Here is a 25,003-nt window from a genome sequence, read left to right as displayed (position 1 = left end):
AAACACAAATTCTCAAAGAAAAACTGGATTGAGCAAGAACTTCTTTCCGAGAACACATCCAAAGATATGACACTGACCTGCTCACAGTGAGGCAGTTGCCTGTCAATCTACAGCGTCATTTTGAGAAGCTGCAGATCCTCACAAATTCTTCCCCTGATCCCAAACCCATGCAGCATGAAGTGTCTGAGCAGATTCCCACAAAGCAAAAGGCTTCAAAGAGTCCAAGACTTTCAGGGACTGAGTAAACCACAGATATGGGAGAAGCCAAAGGACCCTGCACCCAGCAGCACCTCATTACAAGAGGATGGACAAAGGTATGAAGCTGATAGGCTCACCTTGACACACCAGGTTCACAACCTGCCCACGATGTTGTGCCAACCCAACAGGCTTTCGAACTCCCAAGCCACTGCAGGACAACTGATCAGTAACATACAGGACATCCCTGATAAGTCCTCTTTTAGACACTATTGTCCACGCCTGGAAATGTTGGTAAATGGGGTCAAAATCCTGTTTATGCTGGATACAGGTGCTAAAGTAACTCTTCTTAGCTACTCCCTTTTCCGAACAAGCTTTAACGATATTCAATTGAGAGACACAACTGAAATACCCTGGCTTAAAATTAGAGGAAGCAATGGACTCACTTTACCATTCCAAGGGTATGTAGTGCTAGATTTTCAGATTGGAGACATTGAATTGAAGGGGAAAGGAGTCTTGATAGTTAAGGATGTCTGCTTCGGCACCCAATATGGTTTGCTAGGGATGAATGTCATATCAGAAATCTGGAAGTTTGTTTCTAGTGTTGACAACCTTGAAGGTGAGCTTGACAATCTGCAGTCCCTTACGAATGCTCTCCCTGATCCCAAACACGTGGAGACTGAGGTCCCTGAGGAGCACCTCACAAAGCGAAAGGATTCAACCTGGAAGAGGGTCCGACACTTTCTGGGACTGAGGAAACCACAGAGATGGGAGAAGCCAAAGGACCCTGCAGCCAGCAGCACCTCATACCAAGAGGATAACCAAGGGTATGAAGGTCAGAGGCCCAGCATGAGACAGTGTGTTGACATCCTGCCCACCACGACATGTAAAACCCGTACGTTTTTGTTCTCCTCGGCCACTGCAGGGCCACTAGCCAGTGATGCAAAGAATGTCCCTGATAAGCCCTCTTTTGTAGGTTTCCATCCAATGGTGGAAATGGTGGTAAACAGGGTTAGAATTCCATTTATGCTGGATACCGGTTCTCCAGTAACTCTTCTTAGCCACTCCCTTTTCCAACAAAGCTTTCAGGATATTCAAATGAAGGACATATCTGACATAACCTGGCTTAAACTTGAAGCAGCCAACGGGCTCGAAATCCCATACCAAGGGTATGTAGTGCTAGATTTTCAGATTGGAGGTATTGAAATTATGGGGAAAGCAGTGTTGATAGTTAAGGATGAGGACTGTTGTCGCACCCAACGTGGTGTGCTAGGGATGAATGTCTTATCAGACATTTTGAAGCCGGTTTCTACTCTTGAGAAACTTTTGCGTGATCTTGACAAGCTGCAGTCCCTTCAGAATAGCCCCCCCTGATCCCAAACCCATGCACAACGAGGTCCCTGAGGAGATCCACACAAAGCCAAATGATTCAGGTTCCGACACTTTCTGGGACCGATGAAATCAGAGATGGAGGAAGCCAAATGACCCTCAACACCACAACTGAAACTGATCTGACTTTTCCTAATGTATTTATGTTACTACTACATGTCACTTACTTAGTTTTTCATCATTGACAACATCATTACATCAAGTGTCGGTACTGTTATTGCTTAGAAATAAATATGTAAAAAGGAAATTTAATATTAAGAAAGAATACATAAAGAATTTGTTATCTAAAACCTGGTGCACTAGTTTGACTTTTTTTTTTGTGAATCCTTGATTTTTAATCCAGGTTTTTGTAAATTTGTCAATGAGGAGCGTAACTTTTACTAGAAAATGTGCATTTTGTGATTTTCAGCTCATATTAATAAAAAACAAACAACTGCAGTGTGAAACCGTTCTGTTTGGCCTGTCCGTCAATTTGAGATCAATAAACCTTTAAACCTGTTTTCAGTGTTGAGAGTGACAACTTTTCACGTTTTACAATTGAATGTTTACATTTGAAATGTCAGTCTGTGATTTAGATGAGAAGAAAAAGTGGAATCTTTAAGATCAAAGCCAACTTCAAAAGGATTCCATCCACCATTGTGACATCATCAACTCTCATGTGTATGTGGGACTGCAGCTCTCCAGTAAAATCATTCAAACCCTTCCACCTTTTGACAAAACATCATGAGGAAGAAAACATTTTTGATCTGATAAGACAAACGACCCTTTTGTGGGACGCATAAAAGGAACTTCTCATCTGCTCAGCGACTTACAACTTAACACATCTAAATTACTTAAATCCTGATACTACCAAAACATTCTACACCATTCCCAAAATAAAGAAAAACAGTAAAGAGAACAAAGGTTCAGATGAGCCGCATGAAGGACTTTTGATGAGCTGTGTTTATAAAACTACATTGTGTACAACTGACAAAATTCAGTGAACTTGACAGTGAAAACAGACAGTGTGTCACAAAAAACCTGAGGGGTTAAACAGGACGCTGTCGGTCAAAAGATGGTGGAGGAGTTTCAGGCGGAGAGGGGGGAAAAGCAGATTCTCCAAAAAGAACAGGAGAAAGTTGGAACGTCTAACCAAGAGGACTGCCCAAGGTATGAAGTCAATATCCTCACAGTGAGGCAGAGGCCGGACCACCTACGGCGTGAGCTTGAGAAGCGGGAGATCACCACAAATGGTTCCCCTGATCCCAAACCTATGCAGAATGAAGTGTCTGAGGAGATTCCCACAAAGCAAAAGGATTCATCCTGGGAAAGAGTCAAACACTTTCAGGGATTAAGGAGACCACAGAGATGGGAGAAGTCAAAGGACCCTGCACCCAGCAGCACCTCATACCAAGAGGACAGCCAAAGGTATGAAGCTGATAGGCTCACCATGAAGCAGCGGGTTAACAACCTGCCTACGATGACGTGCCAACATGGTGGGATACCGACCTCCCCGGCAACTGAAGGGCGACTGACCAGTAACGTGCAAGATGTGCCTGATGGGCACTCCTTTTTAGGCAACTGTCCACGCCTGGAAATGGTGGTAAATGGGGTTAAAATCCCATTTATACTGGATACAGGTGCCAAAGTAACTCTTCTTAGCCACTCCCTTTTCCGTAAAAGCTTTAAGGATATTCAAATGAGAGACAGAACTGAAATACCCTGGCTCAAAATTAAAGCAGCCAATGGGCTCACAGTCCCATACCAAGGGTATGTGGTGCTAGATTTTCAGGCTGGGGACATTGAAATTATGGGGAAAGGAGTGTTGATAGTTAAGAATGACTGCTTTGGCACCCGTTATGGTTTGCTAGGGATGAATGTCATATTAGAAATCTGGAAATCTGTTTCTAGTGTTGACAACCTTGAGTGTGAGCTTGACAATCTGCAGTCCCTTACGAATGCCCTCCCTGATCCCAAACCCATGGAGACTGAGGAACCTGAGGAGATCCACACACATGCCTCCCCTGATCCCAAACCCATGCAGAAGGAGGTCCCTGAGGAGATCCCCACAAAGCAAAAGGATTTAACCTGGAAGAGGATCCGACACTTTCTGGGACTGAGGAAACCACAGAGATGGAAGAAGCCAAAGTGTTCAACGGCCCCAGCCACTGCAGGAAGACTGACCGCTGATGTAAAGAATGTCCCTAGTAAGCCCTCTTTTGTAGGTCCCTATACAATGGTGGAAATGGTGGTAAATGGGGTTAAAATCCCGTTTATGCTGGATACAGGTTCTCCAGTAACTCTTCTTAATCACTCCCTTTTCCGAAAAAGCTTTAAGGATATTCAAATGAGAGACAAAACTGAAATACCCTTTCGTAAAGTTAAAGCAGCCAATGGGCTCAAAACCCCAACTCAAGGGTATGTAGTGCTAGATTTTCAAAATGGAGACTTTGAATTCATGGGGAGGGCAGTGTTGATAGTTGAGGACGAGGACTGTTGTAGCACCCAATATGGTGTGCTAGGGATGAACGTCGTAGCGGAAATCTTCAAGCCTGTTTCGACTCTTGGGAAACTTTTGCGTGATCTTGACAAGCTGCAGTCCCCCACGAATGTTCCCCCGGCTCCAAAACCCATGGTGACCGAGGTGCAGGAGGAGATTCCACAAAAAGCAACAGACTTTAACCTGGAACAGAATCCGACTCTTTCAGGGTCTTTGACACAACAGCTGACACTGTTACAACATTTCCCTTTCTGTCACTAACACATCTAACTAACTTGGTTTTCTCTCTCCGTAGTTTGTATTATTCCTCTCTCTCTCTCTCTCTCTCTCTCTCTCTCTCTCTCCCTCCCTCTCTCTCTCTCTCTCTCTCTCTGTACTCTTTCTGAACGCATCTCTGACTCCAGATCTACCTTGAGATAATTTATGTTGTGATGATGTGAGGGTTTACGCCGGGTTCTCCAGTTTCCTCATGTATTCTTAAAAAAACAATTCTATTTGATATAATACTTAATGCTAATATTAACCGGTGCCATCATTATCATTGACAACATCATTACATCTATAAGTTTTAGTAGCATTATTGGCATCATAAGAATCAGTCTGACATTGTGTCATTCTTGTTAAAGACGACAGTGACACATCTGTTCCTGGTCTCTCTCTCCTCTCACCCCCTCTTTATTCCTTACCCTCCTTTTCCACTCACCTCTCCTCTCTCCCCCATTTCTCTTCTCTCACCTACAACTAAATCTGGTTTCTCTGTAATATTGTAAGGGTCACAACCTAACTCACTCAGCCAGGCTTACGTTGGTTTGCCACATTTTCCTTGCATATTAAACAAACAACAAAAAAATTAAATTTAAATATTTAATTCAAACATCTGCTTTAAGTTCTTTTCAGAGTCTGAGAGCCTTACCTCATCAGGCAGGTAGTTCCAAAGACGAGGGGCCCTAACGGTGAAAGCACGGATAGAAATCCCCAATAGAAATATCAGTGGGGGGGATTTAGATTTATGATGGGGTACAAGTGAATACAACTTAGAATGGACATAAAATAATAGAATCAACCGAAGATGTGGATTTTCAGTTAAAACAAATCGAAATATTACAAAAAAATATTGTTGTGACTTGTTTATTTACCGATTGAAACATTTTTTACGTGTGCCTTTCTGCTTTTGGTCCACTATGGAGTGACCACTGCCATTGACCCTTGTGTATTTTAGCTCTTTCTAATACACAAAATATATGTATATATATGTGTGTGTATATATATATATATATATATATATATATATATTTGTGCAGTCGAATATAAAATAGTTATAAACGTATCAAATAACTACAGTAATAAAAAACTGTGAGTATGTAATGACATCATATATAGTATCAAAGGTAATTTTGAAGTACTTAAACTTATATACTTTATCTTTACTTACACTGTCAATGCAGGGCTTTGACTTGTAATGGAGAATATTCATTTATTCATTTATCATAAATTCAGGACGTGGCCCCGACACCACAATATGTTTTTGGTTTTTTTAACTATTATTTTTTCTTAGTTTATTCTAACCAGTGATAATCATGTGTGGAATCTGCAGTCACCATCATCACCACATGGGGCGTGGTTCTGCATGTTGCAGCAGGACTTAGAAGACGTGTGTGTGTGAGGGGGCGGAGACATTGGAACGTTAACAGTATTTATTTAAACTGTTGGACATTAATACAACAGGAAATAAAACCGTCAGTCGAAGCAGCAGCGCCTCTTAACGTAGAGTTCATTCCACCGTTACATTTTACGATACGACAGCGAGGCAACTTTACAAAAACGTGCTTCGAGAGAAAACCCAACTCCCAGCATGCACTGCGCCGCAAAATAAAGGAACTAAAACCGAAAATAATAGCACGATTTTCGCATCAAAAGTCGTCAGAGTTCACAACAACACGGTATTTTAATGTTATATCACACAAGTCGTACTAATTGTGGTGGAGTGACTTTGTAAACCGGCACCTAAAGTTGTGCCGTCGTCCTTCATTTAACTCGATACTTCAGAATGAAGTCAGATCACTCTTGTTTCTCTTCAGATCGTATAAATCTTTCGCCTTTTACTAAAGATTTCCGTGGAGAGGAACAATAAGAGTTTTACCCAATTTTTTGATGCCCTGCGCAAGCGGGGCTTCCTGTACCTGTGAAAAATGAATAAAAATCGAAAGACAACAATACTGTAAGTTTTAGTCTCGATGTATGAAACTAGGGGTCATATTCTATGGTCGACAGAAGAGTTGCATTACTGTAGGTTCAACATATGAGCGGGTGCCTGTGAATTTGATGGAGATATAGATAAATAGACCACAGATGTGGATTTACTGGCTCTAAACCTTTATTTATTTATTTATTTAAAACTGTTTTATTAAAAAAAACAACTTTCAAAAGTGCAAAAATCCAAACAAGCCTTTGTCAATTGTCAATGAGAACTTGCACTTTTCCATTCCTGATCAGACCTCTATTTTATTTTATTGTATAATTTTAACTATATATACGATATAATATATTTAATTCAATTATTTGAAATTCTCAGTCGTTTTATTCTTCATTTATAAGTTAAAAAAGATTGTATCAGGCTGTTTTGGTTGGTACACAATAAAGATATGAGAAGAAAAAAGAAAAAAAACCTACTGTGTCCGGAACGTGAAGCCAATGCGGAAGTGCCTAAAGCCTGTATCTTCTGGAATGACCAGCAGAGGGCGCGGCAAAGGGATGCAAAAATAAGTCAGTTTCTCCAGAAGCCTTTTTGTGAAAGACTCTCACTTCCTGTAAACATTTTCCTGGGGACTTTACAGATCAATCTCTAGTTTCAAGTCTAATTTAATACCACATGATATTCATTTAGTAAATTATGGTTCAATTTAGAGTTTAAAAAAATAGACGAAAAAGCACCATCGGCAATGGGGCAAATGTCTATATCTATCTAACTATTTTATTGTGTTTTATTAAATAATTTTCCTGTTGGTCAACTAATAATTTAAGCAACGTCTTTATAATGAGCACTTTATTTAACTTAGTTTTTCACACTTAAAGTACATTTTGTGGTAATGTATGTTTATTTATTCGGGATTCCGGGAAGCTCTTATTTATTTCTAGCTCGCTTCCTTTTATCTCGTTAGTAACTGTTTTGATCATAAAAGTGATAAATCCAATCCCTGACCAGTATTAATATACTGCAGGCTTATGTCTACAGATTGCTCCTTTAACGTCAGAGGGAATATGACAGGATTATTACAGTTATATTTTCCTGCAAAACACACACACACACACACACACACACACACACACACACACACACACACACTCTGTGTGTTGTCCCACAGGAACATGATGAGCGGCCCGGGCCATTAACAGATGCAGTAAGCCCTTTAAGTATGAATCCCGGCCCTTCCTCCCAGGTTCATCCCTCAGCTCCTCCCGGTTAAAACGTGACACACATCAGTTGTGTGACAGGTCACGTGACGGCCATAGCGTTGATCCGGCAGGAGGGGGGGGGGGGAGTAGGAGGAGGAGATGGGGGAGGGGGGTGATGTTGCCGAGAAAAGTGCGTCAGGTCCGACGGAGACAGTCTGAATTATACAGGAAGCTCTGCGCGTCAAGCTTCAAAATAAAGCTTCCAATTAAAAAAAAAAAACAATCATGGCATTTTTTTTGAAAGTATGTTGACATGGAGGGTCATATCTGAGTCAAAAGCCATTGTTTTCCTACAAAGTATGCAGAGCACACTCGAACCAACCAGTAGGAAATCTCTAAATTCTCCTTGAATCTGCATTGATTAGTATGAGTTTGTATAATATTACAAGTGAAAGGAGTTTATATCCTATTGTTGTACTGAAAGTTATTTATTAACAAAGTCCAAACAGTTATTCTTCTGCCTCATCTGGCTCATGGTTTTGGTCTCCTCATCATTCCCAGCACCAAACTGCCTCCCAGTAACATTACATAACTGATACTATATCACTCTACATCATAAGTGCTTTTCCCTCTGGCAATTCAAAGTAGCCTATGTTTTGACGGAGGACTCGTAACCAGTGGTGCTGCACACCAATATCAGGGGTTTCGTACATATGCAACCTCAGTGGACCACCTTCTGCTTTTTATGTATCCATTGTCACATCCGCACAACGGCAACAGAGACACAAGACAACCGCAGAGACTCAACACGACCTCAGTGACACAACAGAGCGACCAGAGAGCCAACACAACCACAACGACTGCAAACTACCACAACGACACAAAAAGACCACATTGACACAAAACGACCGAAATGCCCCGGATTTAAAAGATGCACAAACTGAGCACAAGGACTCCAAATGACAAGAGAGACTCACAACGTCACATGGACTCACAACCACGAGTGGACTCAAAACCACCAGGACAAAACAACCACAAAGGCACAACAAAAAGACACACTTTTTCATAATCCCTCCATGCATGTTAAGGCCCTGGGTGTTTCCTTCAAATATCCCCCTCACCATGACACTCCAGCTTATTTCATACACTGTAATGGCCATACTCAGGGGTGTAGCACCAAATTCTAGGCCCTATACATGAGCAGTTTCTGTGGGGCCCCAGCAGCTATGATGCTGATTCATTTATGATACTGTGTTCTAATCGTAACTAGCTAGCTCACTTTTACTGTATTCAGGTGGTAAAAGTTACAGTAAGCTAACTAGCACTAGCAGCTGTGTCGATCTCAGCTAGGTAGCTGCTAGCTAGCTGTCGTAGTAGGAGTTTGCTAACAGCTAGCTAGCTCACTTTTACTGTATTCAGGTGGTAAAAGTTACAGTAAGCTAACTAGCACTAGCAGCTGTGTCGATCTCAGCTAGGTAGCTGCTAGCTAGCTGTCGTAGTAGGAGTTTGCTAACAGCTAGCTAGCTCACTTTTACTGCATTCAGGTGGTAAAAGTTACAGTAAGCTAACTAGCACTAGCAGCTGTGTTGATCTCAGCTAGGTAGCTGCTAGCTAGCTGTCGTAGTAGGAGTTTGCTAATAGCTAGCCACCTTTCTTTTGAAAGCTGCTAGCTGACTGTTCATTAATTTCTTTTGAAAATTAATTTACAGATGTTTTACCTTGGTTTGTTTTCTCGTCTCTCTTCTTGGACCCAGTCATCAGTGAGTAGATTAGCTAACAGATTATCGAGCTGAGTCGTGATGGGCGCACTACACCATTTTGCGCCTTTTGTTAGGTGTGAGAGGGAGAACCTCAGAGAAACTCCACTATGTTTTTGAGATACATAGTTCAGTCTCTCGACCAATGTATTCAGCAATTTTTTTTATTTATGTTATGACACTAATTGCTTAAAAAACACTACCCTTGGCCCTGGGTAGTCTGCCCCCCCCCCCCAGTGCTACGCCCGTGATGGCCACACTATTTCCTAACCTAAAGATATGTGTAAAACGGTGTTTTATTTTGAAAAACGAGAACCGGATGTGCCGTGTGACGCTGCCCGTCTTGCCTGTGGTGAGCGGTCCAGTCCAGCTCGCCTGCATTCCTCCTCTCTCCAGAGCCTGACCGACAGAGACAGAGAAAGAAAGGAGGTGGGGGGGAGAGAGAGAGAGAGAGAGAACACGAATTATTATTCACAACCGTGTTGGATTTTTATGAGCCACGGGAGTCGACTCTCACCGGGACACACCGACCGGATCAGGCCGCAACACAAACAAAAAAGACAAGAAAATAACGTCAAGTCAAGCCCGCTGCTTTGGATCTACGACGCCGTGTTTTATTTTTTTGATTTTTAAAAAGACGTGTTTTTATTGTTCACTGCGTTGACGTGCCTGCGTAGGTCAGCTATCGAGAAGAGAAGCCGAGAAAGCAGCCTCTCCTCGGCGGATATCTCCTTTTTTTCTTCTTCTTCTTCTTCTTAAATGAGGATTTACAAGATGGCTGATGACAGCTAGCCCCAACAAGGACAGAAAAGGCGAACGTCCCCTTTAAGATTAGCAGGGTGTATTTTTGTAAATTTTTTATCACTTGAATACATAAACATGGCCGCTTTATATATATATATATATTTAATAAATAATAATGACCACAGGCTCCATTAGCTTCGACCGTCCTTGTTCGGGAATAGGCGGCGACGACGGAGCGTTTTGTCTGCACCTGAGCGGCGGTAGAAAATGGTGAGGTGACGTCGGAGCTAATTTACGACGATTTAACCGAGATAAGGAAGTGGAAAGAAGAAAAAAATATGTTGTCGGCGAAGGGCTGAGGAGGCGACGACACGGTTGAATCGGGTGTAAAGTGAATACTAACGAAGACGGAGGCCATAGCTAAAAAAAAAAAAAAAAAAAAAAGCAAAACAAGTACACTAAAGATATTCGATAGATGTGTCGGAGGTGGGGAACCAGAAGGCTCGGCCAACATTCCTGCGGACCGTTTTAAAAAAAACACCACCCCAACAACCTTTGTTTGGTGCGCAGGGGGGCCGCGTTCGACTATTAAAAAGCGATCAACTATGCAGTGAGCGGCCCGGACGCGATGGGCCCGGTATGATTCTGCTGTTTAATGAGATTACGAGGCCTTTGTTCGTTCGACAGCGGAACCCGGCGGCGAGCGACGACAGGGCCGAGGCCTCGTGTACAGATATGCGAGCGGTGCCACATCGCGAGGCGGTGTTCGCATACGTCGCCTGCGTGGTTGTTTTTTCTGTTGCTCTAACGTCGGACTGAGGGAGCCCGAGCGGCGGAGGCTCTGACCTGTGTGCGCCAGTGTTTCCTGTCCCCGTGTGTGTCATTAAACCGCCGGCGGAGGATCCTCGGCCACTTTCTTGTGATCCGGCGGACAAAAGCCTGATTATCCTCCGAGGGGATTCACGCGTCCTTGAGCTCCTGATTTGAAAAAGAAAAAAAAAAAAAACTGATTCAGGTTTTATTGTTTAAAATATTCATTTTTGTGTTGTTGTTGCGCGTGGATAAATACATCAGGGTGTGGACTTCGAGGGGCTCATGCGTCGTGTGTGGCTCACAGTCCGGTGTTGGAAGTGGAGGAGGCTGTGAAGGTTTTACAAGAGGGCCCGAGCAGGAAGCAGCGGAACCGGATCAAGTGTCTTCATTATTCACGTCGAGATCGATCCACCTCGTGGTCGTGACGAGCAGTCGTGTGGACGTTTAGTTCTCTGTGCCTTGTTCGCATTTCACAGTTTACCTGTGATTGACAGGCGTTCCGCTTCCTGTAGGCATATAACACACCCCCCACACACACACACACAGGAACAGTTAAAGTGAAAGCAGGCCCAGTGTGAGTGTGTGTGTGTGTGAGTGAGTGAGTGTGATTTAGAGTAAATTAGAGCTCCAGTTACTGTAATCTGTATAACGTCAGCTCCTGCTGTGTGTGTGTGTGTGTGTGTGTGTGTGTGTGTGTGTTGACATCACCAAGGTGTTGTCACCCTCGCCCCCGAGGCCTTCTCTGGTCCCTTCTACTGTAATTTGCCTTCATGCTGCAGCAATAAGCAATACTCAGTCATTTGTCAGGGAGACGTCGCGCGATTTGGTCACAAGGGTTCGTACACGGTCTGATCTTTCAGGATCTTTTCTCAAGACTCACATTTTTTTGAGTGTCAGGTTTTCCCGTGAGGCCTAGAGGTGTGGAAGAAGTTGGGTGGGGGTGTGTGGGGCAAGTTAGTGTATGCCTGCCTGCACCATGATGGCCTCTGACATGGCTGAGACGTGGAGGAACTGTTTCGAGGAGGAGCTCATCTGCCCCATCTGCCTGCACGTGTTCTCAGATCCCATCCAGCTGCCCTGTAAGCACAACTTCTGCCGGGGCTGCATCAGCGAGGCCTGGGCCAAAGACTCCTCGCTGGCCCGCTGCCCCGAGTGCAATCATGCTTACACGCAGAAGCCCAGCCTGGAGAAGAACCACAAACTGTCCAACATCGTGGAGAAGTACAACGCCCTGAGCGTGGAGAAGGCCACCACGCCGGCGCTGCAGTGCATCCTGTGCCGCCGGGGCCCGCCGCTGCCCGCGGTGAAGGTCTGCCTGCGCTGCAACGCCCCGTGCTGCCAGTCCCACGTCCAGACACACCTGCAGCAGCCGTGCTCCGCCCTGGGGCACCTGCTGGTGGAGGCAGAGGCGGTGAAGGCCTGGACCTGCCCGCAGCACGACGAGTACCGGCTGTACCACTGCGAAGCCGAGCAGACGGCCGTGTGCCAGTACTGCTGCTTCGCCCGCTGCAACCCCAGCCACAGCCACGCCGTCACCGACGTGGAGCTGAGACGCAACGACATCCGAGTAAGAGGAATTCAATATTGTGCACATAATTCATGCATTTTCTTGTTGCTGCTCGGGGTGTGGTGGTCGCTAGCAAAAGTAGCAAAAATTCTCTGTTTCCAGCTTGTGATGTGAATATTTTCTGTTTTTCTTCATCCTCTCTCATGATTAACTAACTATTTTTTGGTTTTGGACTGGTGGTCAAACAAAACAGGATGTTCTGCGACGTCACGTTGGTCCCCAGGAAACTGTGATGGAAGCATTTCTTTCTATTAACTTATGTTCTAAAGACTACGCCATCAATTGATCAATCGAGAATATAATCGGTCGATTAATCAGTAGTATCCAGCCTTATATGCGATAATTTACTCGGGATACTGAAAGTTGTGAATTCGTAGCGTCACACAAGTCGGTGAGGAAAAGTTTATTCGTCAGGCAATCGTCAACTGGAACAAAGGACATATTTTACCCTCCTCCCTTTTCCACTTTTAAGACGTAAAGTGGAGGCTATTTTTGTGAACAAAGCTTTCAGCATCTTTTCTCTCTTGACTAAATCACCACACTCGATCAAAAACAGCATTTCAGGAGACAATTGCGTTTTGATTGTGTGTTTCAGCGCCTGTGTTAGTCTATCTCGGTGCATTTTTTCAGTTGTGATCCACTCCAACCCCCGTTCTCATCTGTTGGAATGACAAACAATGCAGTCGAGGGTGGAACAATGAGGGGCCCTCATAGGGCCTTATCTCCCCAGCACAGGTGCATCCTAGCTCAGGGATCGCCAGTTGTGAAGGGGGGTGGGGGGGGGTGAAGCTAGAGGAAGGGGGATTAAAGTGATTCGTCATTTGATTCTGCAGTCTACTTTTCTTTTTAAAATTAACCTCTTGTGTTCCTTGGGGGTTTTGGTGCTTTCTGTTGTCAGATCGAGCAGAAGCAGAATTTCCCAACCACCCCCACCCTCCTTTTAGGTATTTTTTTGTCAGACGTTTAGTCAGAGGTTGAACCGTGAAGGGCTCCACTTCCGACTGATTCACACAGTTCACCCCATCACCCTGTTTATGTGTCGACCGTGTCACGGAAGGGTGTGTTTCCCGTTGGCAATGCTATGACTCAGCTTTTATGATTAGTTAATCAGACACCTGGTGCACAGGGTGGGACCGGCCCAAATATATAAAAGCTGCATTATCAAAATCCTCCACATCTATGGCTTTTTACAACATTATCTATAATCGGGCTGGGCAATAAGTAGAGCCTGGTTTAGTTCTGGATCTCTGACCCTGATGCAGCCGTCGGTAGTAATATCTTTTGAAAAATCTGAGGTAATGTCACATTACATCATACTAACACGTTTGGCATAAACACATAGGATAAGAGTCCCTTGAATGTGTGTATATATATATATATATATATATATATATATATATATATATATATATGTATATATGTATGTGTGTGTGTAAAAGAATGTGGGACCATGACACGAGTCACATTGAGTCAGATATTTTACTGTGGGGGAAAAATGAGCAAAACACGTTATGGCAACTAAAGCCAGAGCAATAATTTAGCAGGGTTAATACTAGCCAGAGACTTTATGGTTGGAGACAAACCACTTAAAGAATCCCGAATAGAGTAGACCACCGAACACCAAAGCTGTCCCACCCCCTCCCCTGAAACAGCCAATCGTCCGCCGAACCGGGAAACGTACCGAACGCATAGTCGAGGTAGACGAGAGAATAAGCTGATGACGTGCAGAGGAAGAAGTAGATGTGTTGCATCAATTGTATTTATTCAAACATCAGACATTAAGTCTCACATTTGTCATTTAACCCTTTAAGGCTTTTTAATTTCATCAGATTTAACTGGTGATTCTGCACATGTAGTTTTTATGCAACGATCTCTCCTCATTGGTTTAGACGGGAGCCTAGTGGTTTTGTTACCCTGAAATAACTGCCCCGGGGGGCGTTAGGCAAAATGGCTGACAAGTGGCGAGACTTGCCTCTAAGCACTTTGTTATACGCTCATCACAGAGAAATGTCGGCCAATTAAATGACAAGAAAATGCAGCACAGAAAAGGCAGAGATGTGTGACGACATTACATGGACGGACACACACAAGTCTTAAAAAAAAAAAGGCATGGACGCAACCATCAATTTCTCTTCATCATATGTTTATCTGATTGTTATTTCACAATGGTGAAACATGCCTTTTATAACCAACCACATCCCGACCAACGGCCCAAAACTACAAAGCATAAAATCACATGAGATGTGAGAAGCCGAAATCAGCCGATTGGGTGACATGAAAAAAAATTGAATTAACAGAATGTGTCGTGTTCAAAACATTCTACGGCATCCATTTTGAGATTGTTTGATAGTGTTATTAACACAGCGACATTGATTTTTTTTTCTAGTCACATTAACTCTAATCCATAAACGTGTTTGAGGTTTTTGTCATGGTGATGACTTCTAATGCATCCTCCATGTTGACCGTGACAATGGAATTGGTCGACCCACCCCCTCTATACACACACACACACACACACCTTACAGCCACTCTCCGGCTCTTCACTTCCGTCCGTTCCCCCTCCTCCCACCTAATTCACCTCACCCGCTCACACCATCCACCAGCGCGCCCGACCCCCCCCCCCCTCGGCAAGGCCCGACCTTCCCTCTGGCCCCTGCTCTGGTGGCTCTGATGGAAAAGAGGCTGCGGTGAAATGACAGCTAAAGAGCACCCTCCAAGCTTAATATCCCCTCCCCCCTCTCCCTCTCCTCCCCCAAAGGTATCCCATACATTTCCTTTGCCCCCATCCCACGCAAACCCCACTGTCTGGGAAGCTCTGCCTCCTTCGACCCTGTTTTTTTCCCCTGGCTTCTGCTCAGCGCCTAACTCAATCAATCAGCACAACCAGGTCACAGTCCTGGATCTAACCATGCCAACCGCGTGCGTGCGTGCGTGCGTGCGTGCGTGCGTGCGTGCGTGCGTGCGTGCGCGACAGATATCTAGGGCAGTGGTTCCCAAACATGTGCCACTGAGGCCCAGGAGTACGCAGGTTTTTCATTCCTATCAGGCTCTAACAGCAGCTGATCACACTGGGAACTAATGATAAAATCAGCTGCTGTGTGGTTGGCATGATTGGATTGCCATGAGGATGATGATGATGATGATGATGATGGTATGTGATAAGACCTCCACCCCCGTGAAAAACAACTGATTATTGACTTGTGGTATTAATGACAGATCCCATTCATAAACCAAGCGAGCAGCTGTCGGTTTGCCCGTTCCACCACGTTGGTCCGAAATGGAACAGTCTCGGAACAACTGTGAAATGGATTGGCACAGAATTGTTTGCAGACGTTCATGGTCCCTAGAGGATGAATCCGCCTGACTTTGGTCATCCCCTGACTATTCATACACTAGCACCGAATGAGGGTTTTTAGTTTTGGAGTCAAATGTCTGTCGGATGGATTGCCTTGAATATATGGTACAGACGTGCATATTAAACTCTTTTGTTTATCATGTATGATTTTGGATTAAATATATTTGGGTTGTGACCGTTGGTTGGTCAGAACAAACCCTTTGAAGACATCACCGTAGAAAGTAATTGGTTGAATGATCAATAATGGATTAATCTTTAACAGTCAGTCCTACTTTTGCTTTCCACCTTCCTGCACGAATATTGACGTTGCTATCAGCCTGAGATTTACTGTGGTGCTGATTAGCACATTAGCATGCGCTCAAACCAAACTACAAAATGGAGAACATGGAAAACGTTACACTTGCTTAGCATCAGCATGTTAGCATCCTCATTGTTACCGTGTGAGCATGCTAATGTTAGCATTTAACTCAAAGCAGGATTACACGGAGAGAGAGAGAGAGAAAAATCTGGATCATACACATTAACACATCATTTTTGCTCTGTACCATTTAATCAGTATGACTAGCCAGCATTGTTCACATCTCACGTTAAATATTAATAAGATGAAGGATTAGCGAAGCACTGCTAATGACGTCCTTTACTCTCAGATGTGAAGTGAGCGACATAAAGGATTGACGATCTCATAGGAGGGGGACCATTAATTCCGGCCGCCGGCTGAGTCTGACGGGCATCTTCCGCCTTGGCTGTTGTTCACACGCCATCATCATCATCATCATCATCATCATCCTCCCAAAAATAACAAGTGTTGTTGCCACAACGTTGCCACAGCTCAGAGAGCAGCGTCCGCCCCGGTGAATACATGCGTGGCACAGAGGAGGGGAGGTGCACCGAGGGGGGGAGAGCTGCTGCCGGAGCTTTCTCTGCCTCCCCCCCACCACATTAGTCCTCACTCACTAAAAACACAAAATAGCTGTTGGTTGCTATGACAGCATCCCCCTCCCACCTCCCCCACAGGGATTGTGTGTTGGATGGAGACTAAATTAGCCGGCTCGCGGATCCTCATATCTCCGGCGTGGGGAGGGGATGTTAGCAGCTAAGCGAGGTCACACAACTTCACAAAACGCTCACGAGTTTCTCTCTTTCTTCTTCTCTTGTCTTTTTTCCCCTCACAGCAAAGCCTGTTGAGGCAGCAGGAGCGCGTGGAGGAACGAGTGCAGGAGATCGAAGAGCAGCTCTGCAAACTCGACTCAGACAAGTGTGTAGTGGAGGTATGTCTCTGCTCCCCCGCCTTGCCCACGGGCGTAAACGCAAAGACACATATTTGGAGACACTCTACATGGCGTTACATAATGCAAGATGAATTCTGGGTGGATTCATGTATGTGCGTCCGTGTTTGTTACCCCGCAGGACAGGGTGTGTGAGCTGAAGGAGGAGGTCCGCCTGCAGTACCAGCGAATGCACCAGCTCATGGAGGAGGACCTCGGTCGGACACTGGAGGCCCTGGACCGGGCTCAGGCTCGGTTCTGCCAGGAGAACGCCGCCCAGGTTCTGACTCTGGGGGAGCAGCGCCACGAGGCCCAGAAGCTGCTGAGCTCCATCCACACAGCCTTCAGTAAGGCCGAGGAGCTGAGCTTCATGAAAAACACCAAACCCGTTAAAATCCTCACAGACAGGTGAGAGATTCATAAAACTGACCTTTTTTAAAAAATCTGTTTGGTTCTTTTTGTCTGTTGTTCTGTGGAATGCAGGTGGTGTTTTTCCGAGCAGACGTCTTATGTTGAAATTTGCTTGTCTCTTGGCTGCAGGTCTCAGGCGTGTGTGGGCAGCAGTCTCCCTCCATACAAAGTCGGGAATCTTAACTCTAAACTATTCCTTTCTGAAATCTCAAAAAGAGAGAAGAGCTTGAAGAGAACGCTGGAAGGTAGGAGGTCAAATGCACTGGAAAACGTTTTTAATGCAGGCCATGACGGTAATGAATGTGTTTTTATTTTAATTACCAATTTAATCTCTTATTCCACACCTTGTCTCTCTCTCTCAGCTCCCCTTACCCCTCCCTCCACCTTCCTGCAGTCCGTTCCTGCGTATCCCAGCGGTCAGAGCTCCGGTGCTGGAGCGGAGAAACGGAAACATTCCACTGCCTTTCCAGAGGGAAACGGGAGCGTCGGAAAGAACGCTGCTCCGGGTTTCAAGGACTCCTCTTCGTCCTCCTCTTCCTCGGCGCTAGCCAAGCAGCCCTACCTGGGCTCCAGTTCTGCCTCTGGAGAGGGCCAGTCCACCAATCAGCAGCCACTCGGCCCCTGCGGCCCACCTCACATCGGCGAGGGCGGCGGGACAGGAAGTGGGAGTGGCTCGCTGGCCAACCACCACTCGGGCTCCGTGTTCGGCTCTTCGCACTTTGCCCCCGGGGGCAGCGGCTCCTCGCACGCCTCCCAGCAGGCGGTGCTGCCGCAGTACGGCGGCCGCAAGATCCTGGTGTGCACGATGGATAACTGCTACTGCTCCGGAGTGCCCTCTGTGTCGGGCCACCGCGGCCATCCCCCTTACACCCGCTCAGGCTCCTTCCCCTGGGTCAGCGCCCAGGACTACCCCCCTCCCCCAGGCCTGGCCTCTGGAGGTCCGTCCATGCAGGGCCTGGCAGTGAGGGACTGGATAGATGCCTCTCAGACACACAGACACGCCGATTTCTACGGGCTGTATGGGCAGCCCTCAACAAAGCACTATGTCACCAGCTAACAAGAGTGTACACACACACACACACACATACACACACACACACACACACACACACACTCACCTACACACACACACACACACCTACACACACACTTGGATATAGAGACAGGCACCTAAATAGCACATTATTACCGACTAACTTACTTGGGGGGGGGATGCAAAGCAGTTATACTATACACACATGAAAATAAAATGCTTATATCCACACACACACACGCACACACACCTAGAGCATGTACACACATTCGGGGGCAGGGTCGATCTCTTTGTGTTTTTACTTTTTCTTCCTCTGTTTATGTTTTTTTCGGTCAGTGTTTCATGTAGTGTATTATACGTGACAGCCGACCGCTCTCACTCTGGCACAACTCAGCTCAGCGTTTTTGCTTCTCGAAGCGAGAACCAAGAGGAGGCCTGAGAGGAGAGGATGAGCTGCATCCCGTTATTTATAGGAGGAGGAGGAAGATGGATTGTTAGAAAAACAAACTTTGAATAGATAAATCTTGTCGTACCTTCACGGCCTCGCACTGAGGCTGAAGGGAAAAAATGCAGTTGAGCTTTGCGAATTTCGCGCCTCACGTTTCTCTGATATAATCGTCCCTCCAGTCGTACTGAGGTCAGTTGCCTTATGTTATTAGCGTCATAGTTTCCTCTGCCCTGCTGACTTTGTTTGATTGAGTCCTTTAACGAGGGACTGCCGTCCGTTTGTGTGTCTTGATTTGTTCTTTTTTTTTCTCTTATCATCATGGCATTTCTTCGTTTTCTTTGCTGAGTTCAGGGATGGATTGTACGGCTTGAACACAAAAACGCTCTTCCATGGAACACCCACAATGCACTTGTGGACGCCTTGTTACGCCTGGACTACAGATGCTGACACGCAGAAGGACACTAGAGCTGCGTCCGAACGGCCCGGCTGTCCCCTCAGAGTTTTCTGGGAATTCAGCCCTTATTCTTAGCACTCCCTTCCTGCTGCCAGGCTTCCCACAGGACAGAAAAATCTTCTGACAAAGACTGTTTCCATTTAGTAATTACTATGACTTTGTGTTATTTGGTACAACCGTAGGCGCCGCGCTCGTCCAGAGAGACTCTTGATTTTAGAGGAGAAGGCGAGACTGGACAGACCAAACCAATCAAGCATCTGGAGGATCTGATGATGCTGTAATTGTACTTCCTGCAGGGCAAAGATGTCACTTCCTCTCAATAAGCACACAAGCTCTTGGCTTCCTGTTTGCAGCTGAAAGCATGCAAGGACGGGGTTGTTGTTTTTCTTCTAAAAGCACTCAAAAAGAAGAACAATGGTGGAGTGAAAAAATACTGTGTGAAAGAGAAAAAAAAAAGGGTGGGAGGAATTTTTTTCATGAACTTTTTCTAAAAGAATGAGACTGGACTGTGAGATGTAAGCAAATGTTGTTCATCATCCCTAAAGAGGAGCTGTTGGAACAGTCGACATACAGAGGAAAACAAACGACAACGACATAAAAAGTATCTTTTTTTGTAAATATTTTGTGAAATGGAAAAATTACAGACGTGATTTGGAGAAGGGTTCCAAATAAACAGACAAATTTAAAACCGGTCTCTGCTGTCAACTCTGTGTGATATCCCCTTTTCTCATTTTCATGAAAAGGATAATCGTGGTGATGTTACAGAGCCCATTGATTCCTACTGAATATATATAATTATAGAAAAGTAAACTATACTGTAATTTTTAAAAAATTTCAATTCAATTTCAATTCAAAGAGGAGTATAGCTCATCATATTTGGTGTATTGTGTACCCATGCAACAAATACATCCATATATAGTGGTTAATGTTTCTCTTCAATCCCCGGCCAGCTGCGGTGGATCCCAAGGGCCAAAGTTCACCTGCGTTAAACTTCGACCGAGCAGCTGTTCCCATTCGGCCAATAGGAACACTGCTGCACTGTGTAACTTTAGTATCACCGTCTCATGATCAGACTATGAACTGAGGGTGGCTTGTTGTGATCAATATTTATTAATGGCCTGCATTGATAATGTGGCCTCATGTTCCTGTTGACCCTTATGATGTATTCACGTCATAGAAGAGGTTTTTTTAAATCCCAGTTAAAGCTGACGTGGAAACCAAACAAACATGAATGCCTCTTGCAAACTGAAGTCCATTGTTAAATGTAAATAAGTTTTATGAAACTGATGTAGTGTTATATCGTCAGTATGGCCTTTGACCTCTGTCACAGGAATAAGCTACAGCAAATCAGGATGGAAATTTGAGGACCATATTATTTGGTTTTGGTGTTTAAATGGGCTTTATTTACAAAAACAACCATACGAATATCACCAAACTTATCCTATAATATTTTCCACAGACGTCACTTGTGCTCAGTGTTTATTTTCCGTTTCGTACAGTCATCTCCTTACTCTTTGTATGACTTCACCCACTTGACATCCACCCACTTGAACCCTACAGTATCAGACAATCTCTACTGCTCCTTCTTAACCATGGAAATGATCTGCCAAGTTTGACATTTCATCTAACAGTGTGTTTATTCATCTTAAAAGACACATTAAGGGAAGGGTAAAACCCATTTACACCAAATGTTTAATATCTCTGTGTCCACCCTGCACAAACAGGGCTCATGAGTATGTGTGGGTGGAGGCCTGCAGAGAGAAAACCGGATGGAGAGAACAAATCTTGAGATGAGTGGTGTGTGTGTGTGTGTTTCCGTGCTCCCCTCAGCCTGATTAAGATGTTGCATTGCTTCTTCTTTCCCCCACCCAGCTCCCACTCAGCCTGTAGGGATGATCGGGCTGAGAATTAAAATGTAGTTTAGGTGATTAAAGCTCAGGTTCGTGGATGAATATTTAAAAGAAGATATGATATTTGTTTGTGTGGACAACAAGAACATCTACACTTCCAGCTGCTGAAGAAGATCGTGTTCTATGAATGAAACTTACCACACAGCAAAGGGCTTCTGGTTCCAAAGAATTCTATTTCAATCTCAAGTTTTTATTTGTTTGTTTTTTTGTGGTTGGCCATCTCTCACACGAAACCAGTGGTTAATATACATATAAAACCAAAACATTTGAACCATATTGCCTCCTCCCCGCCTTCCTCCTCTCGAGCTGGTGGAAGCAGAGGTCTGATCTGCTGCCTTGTTTCTCACGTCAGCAAACCTCAGCAGAGTCACAGGCAGCCAAGAACCATGAGGTCGGAGGTGCAGCATAAATTACAGGGCTACTTTTCTATCTTTCGCTCTCCGAAACACACACACACACACACACACACACACACACACATTAACAAACACTCCCTCCTTTTCTCCTGACACACACATTTTCTCACACTTGCGCACACAGCTGCTGAACAGCTGTCTGATCCATGAGAAGAGAGCAAGAGGCAGTAATCTGGTCGCCTACGCCTCAGATATGTATCTCACAAACACACACTGTCTGGTTCTTGAAATTGCCCACACAACCACACACACACACACACACACACACACACGCACACAGGAAAGGGGGAAAAAAGTTTTTACTAACTGATAAAACAACCACAGAACTTTGTGTCTCTCATTTAGAGCGTTTCAACGAAACACATGCAAATAAAATTAAAAAAGACTTTGGCCTTTTATCTTTTACGCTTCTATAACCTCTAATTCATTACAGGAATAATAATAATAATTCTGACAGAGGTAGTTGAGAAAGCACTCAAATCTAATACCAGTATGAAAAATACAAAAAGTACAAATGGCTGTCATCAAGTGACACGTGCATCAGTGAGTGTTAGGGTCATTAGTTATGTTTGGGCACCTCAATGTACATCGCAAATAATGATAAATATTACATAAAAATTGCTAATAGGGAAAAAATAATGCTGGCAAAAATGAACTTTTAACCTCAGGCTTTCTGAAGGCCCTGCCCATGTTGCGGCGCCTGCATGCATGCTGCCAGCGGCTGGCTACTTTAGCTTAGCATGAAAAGAATTGGCCTGCTAACATCTCTAATGTTATGATTCTGACATAGAAATGCAAACGTCCTGTCGAGAACTCCACAATGAAATTGCGCCTTTTAAACCGGAATGAATTAGCAAAGACGTAACATGTTAACTCATCAGCTTTGCCGTTGGTTAGCAGCCGTCGTATCTGGTGGAGCTACAGCTAGCTGTAGCATTTGACCCACGGTGCCACGTCGGCTCAAACTGACACTGAGCGTTAACTCTTGGGAACAGCGGACAAAGCGATCTCGCCCCCGCTAAGCCCATTCAAAGTTGACCTCTTGAGGGCGACACTTATTATTTGCTTTCTTGGTACCACTTGTCTGTCTGAACGCTATATTGAAATTACAGCTAGTGGCCTTTTAGCTAAAATGGGGGAGCCGCTAGCTTGATTTTTCTGTCTGTGGTAAAAACAAATCACGTGGAATTCCTAAGTTCTCTAATCGACACTTTTTAAAAATATATATTTCTATTTCATTTATTTTTGCAGCATATGCATAAACCAGCATAAACACAATGGGGTTTTGTGGGGGTTACGGCTTCAAAGCTAGCATATTTCCCGCTGAACAGCCGATTAGCCTAGCTCTGCTGCTAAACTATGCTAACCAGCTGCTAGCTGCAGCGTCAAACTGGAGACAGGATTTGTGTCGATCTTTTCACCCAACATGTCCTCCGGAGAGCAAACAAGCCCTTTTCCCCCCGAAACGTACGAACCTGTCCCTCCGACTGCCGCTCACGTCTTTACGGACGCGACTGCCCATCCCGGGCCGCACCGCGTTTTTTCCACAGTGACTTGAGTCAAGAGCCACATACGAGGAAGAGTGCGAGAACATTCTGTCTCCGAGGAGAGGAGAGCGCGGACAATGACGAGCTTTGTGAAAAGAAGACCAAGAGGCGGTTAAGCGAGTCTCCGGGGCCCCTCTGAATCAGCCACATAGGATGTTACACAGCGGGAACACACTCTGAGACATGTGACGCCTCCAAATCCCTTCTTTCGGGCAATTATTACGACCCGGAAGTCGCCTGGAGTTCAGTGATGAACCAGCTGCATGAGATAGGACGACTCCATGCTGCCTCCAGAAGCCTTAAAATTATTTTTCATCTGTCACAGTAAACAAATACAGAACACACGGCGGGGAGAAAGTCATTCCAAGTCATGTAATTAAGTATGTTTTGCGGTATAATCTTTAATTAATAAGGTATCAGTTTAGTACTTTTAAGTTAAGTAGATATTTAATTGAAAAATAAATTGAAAAATTGAAAAAAGTCATTGCGGAATGAATGAATTATGCATTAACTGTCAATAAAGCCAATAATTACAGATTACAAACTCTCTATCAGAGGGCAAGTGGAACCCGTAACTCCAATCTGAGAAGATCTTATTCACCATAGCACTTGTTTGGGTATGCAGGGCCGTCGATGCGGTGGAGTAAAAAGTGTAATATCCCCCTGATATGTCGTGGAATAAAAAGTGTACGGTAATGTGAAATGTTAATACAAGTGGAGTGATTTGTACTTATGTAAAGTGAACTCAGTGACACCGAAAGTCTCACTCTCATGTGAACCTGCAGTCGTCTTTGCCTCTGGAGCTGGAGGAGTTTGGTTCATTCCAGATATTTTTGTCAGTTCTGCCTGGGGAGAAAGGATTGACACTGCAGCAGTTTCTCCTGCTCAGGCCCCAGGCCCCAGGCCCCAGGCCACGAGGCCACGAGGGCCCTCACCCCGACAGGAGGATACAGCACCACCTGCCTGAAACTCCTGCCTGCCAGAACAACAAACCGAGTCTTATTTTAAATATGTTACTATCTGGCAACTCGTGTTCGCTTTACAGCCAACTTGGAAAGATATCACGCTCACAATACTTAATATGAATCATAAATCTTTTCTGGCGCTGTCAAATGGTTTTTTGCATCGTTGATGAAATGACACAGTGTGTTCCTGAGGCAAGAAAACTAAACTGTTCTATGTATTGAGCCTGTACTTTAATAACTGACCTCACTAGAAGTTAAATTCTTAGCACAAGATCCACTCAGAGGAAAAAAAATTAAGTTTTTAGTCGGCATGCCACTGTGGCCTTTTCACTTTGGCCATGTGTAACTACATAGCTGTTTTCAAGTCACATTACTTCTATTTATGTGGATGTTTAATGTCTTTTTTTTCTTGTGTTACACTGCAGTACTTCATGTATTTATTTGCAAACATTTCTAAGAGAAAGATGTATAAGATGTTTTGTGGGTCAGAGGTAAAAAGGCCAAAAGAAAGGCACCAAAAAATAAAAAGAAAACAGTAACACTACTTCACTGTTGTAGTTTATAGTATACATATACATATATATAGTGTAGGACTTAGCCTTTAATTACATGTTTTTTATAAACCTACCTCACTGTTTTTGTAATTTATGTGAGGTGGCTGCTGTAACACTGTAATTTTCCTTTGGGATTACATAAGTGCTCTCTCTCTCTCTCTCTCTCCCCAACCATCATTATGAACACCAGTACATTTTAATACTGAGTTCGATGCTGGTCTGCACCCCCCCCCAGCTGCTGTCTCCAACAGAGGCCTCTCCACAGGCTTGGCTGCTGTCATGAACAGCTGACTCCACCTGCTACGGAT

At 44.5% G+C, this 25,003-nt stretch overlaps 1 protein-coding gene, 1 long non-coding RNA gene and 1 other non-coding gene across 3 annotated transcripts; 2 read left to right on the top strand and 1 right to left on the bottom strand.

The window, feature by feature from the left end:
* Window positions 1-1,893: 1,893 nt before the first annotated feature.
* On the bottom strand, window positions 1,894-11,169 carry LOC118287006. Its single transcript, XR_004785558.2, has 2 exons — window positions 11,027-11,169; window positions 1,894-10,935 (listed from the first exon to the last, which is right to left on the bottom strand). It is a non-coding gene; the product is annotated as an uncharacterized LOC118287006 (long non-coding RNA).
* LOC118288162 lies at window positions 6,122-6,235 on the top strand. The gene has a single exon (XR_004785819.1). It is a non-coding gene; the product is annotated as a U5 spliceosomal RNA (small nuclear RNA).
* trim8b (tripartite motif containing 8b) lies at window positions 10,930-19,991 on the top strand. Its single transcript, XM_035611689.2, has 5 exons — window positions 10,930-12,337; window positions 16,865-16,960; window positions 17,100-17,365; window positions 17,498-17,613; window positions 17,731-19,991. The coding sequence occupies exons 1-5, from the start codon at window positions 11,732-11,734 to the stop codon at window positions 18,423-18,425; spliced, it is 1,779 nt and encodes a 592-aa protein (XP_035467582.1). The 5' UTR covers window positions 10,930-11,731; the 3' UTR covers window positions 18,426-19,991.
* The last annotated feature ends 5,012 nt before the right edge of the window (window positions 19,992-25,003 follow it).

Source organism: Scophthalmus maximus, chromosome 16 (assembly GCF_022379125.1).
Source record: "Scophthalmus maximus strain ysfricsl-2021 chromosome 16, ASM2237912v1, whole genome shotgun sequence".
Classification (NCBI taxonomy): Eukaryota; Metazoa; Chordata; class Actinopteri; order Pleuronectiformes; family Scophthalmidae; genus Scophthalmus; species Scophthalmus maximus.
Note: the sequence above shows the minus strand (reverse complement) of the source record. Positions and strands in the feature narration are given on the sequence as shown.

What these genes read in the sequence shown, in the direction of transcription:
- trim8b (XM_035611689.2), top strand. Translation starts at nt 11,732, where the DNA reads ATGCCTGCCTGCACCATGATGGCCTCTGACATGGCTGAGACGTGGAGG. An exon ending in TGAGACGCAACGACATCCGA is followed by an intron (nt 12,338 to 16,864) that starts GTAAGAGGAATT and finishes TTCCCCTCACAG; the next exon opens with CAAAGCCTGTTGAGGCAGCA. An exon ending in CTTGAAGAGAACGCTGGAAG is followed by an intron (nt 17,614 to 17,730) that starts GTAGGAGGTCAA and finishes TCTCTCTCTCAG; the next exon opens with CTCCCCTTACCCCTCCCTCC.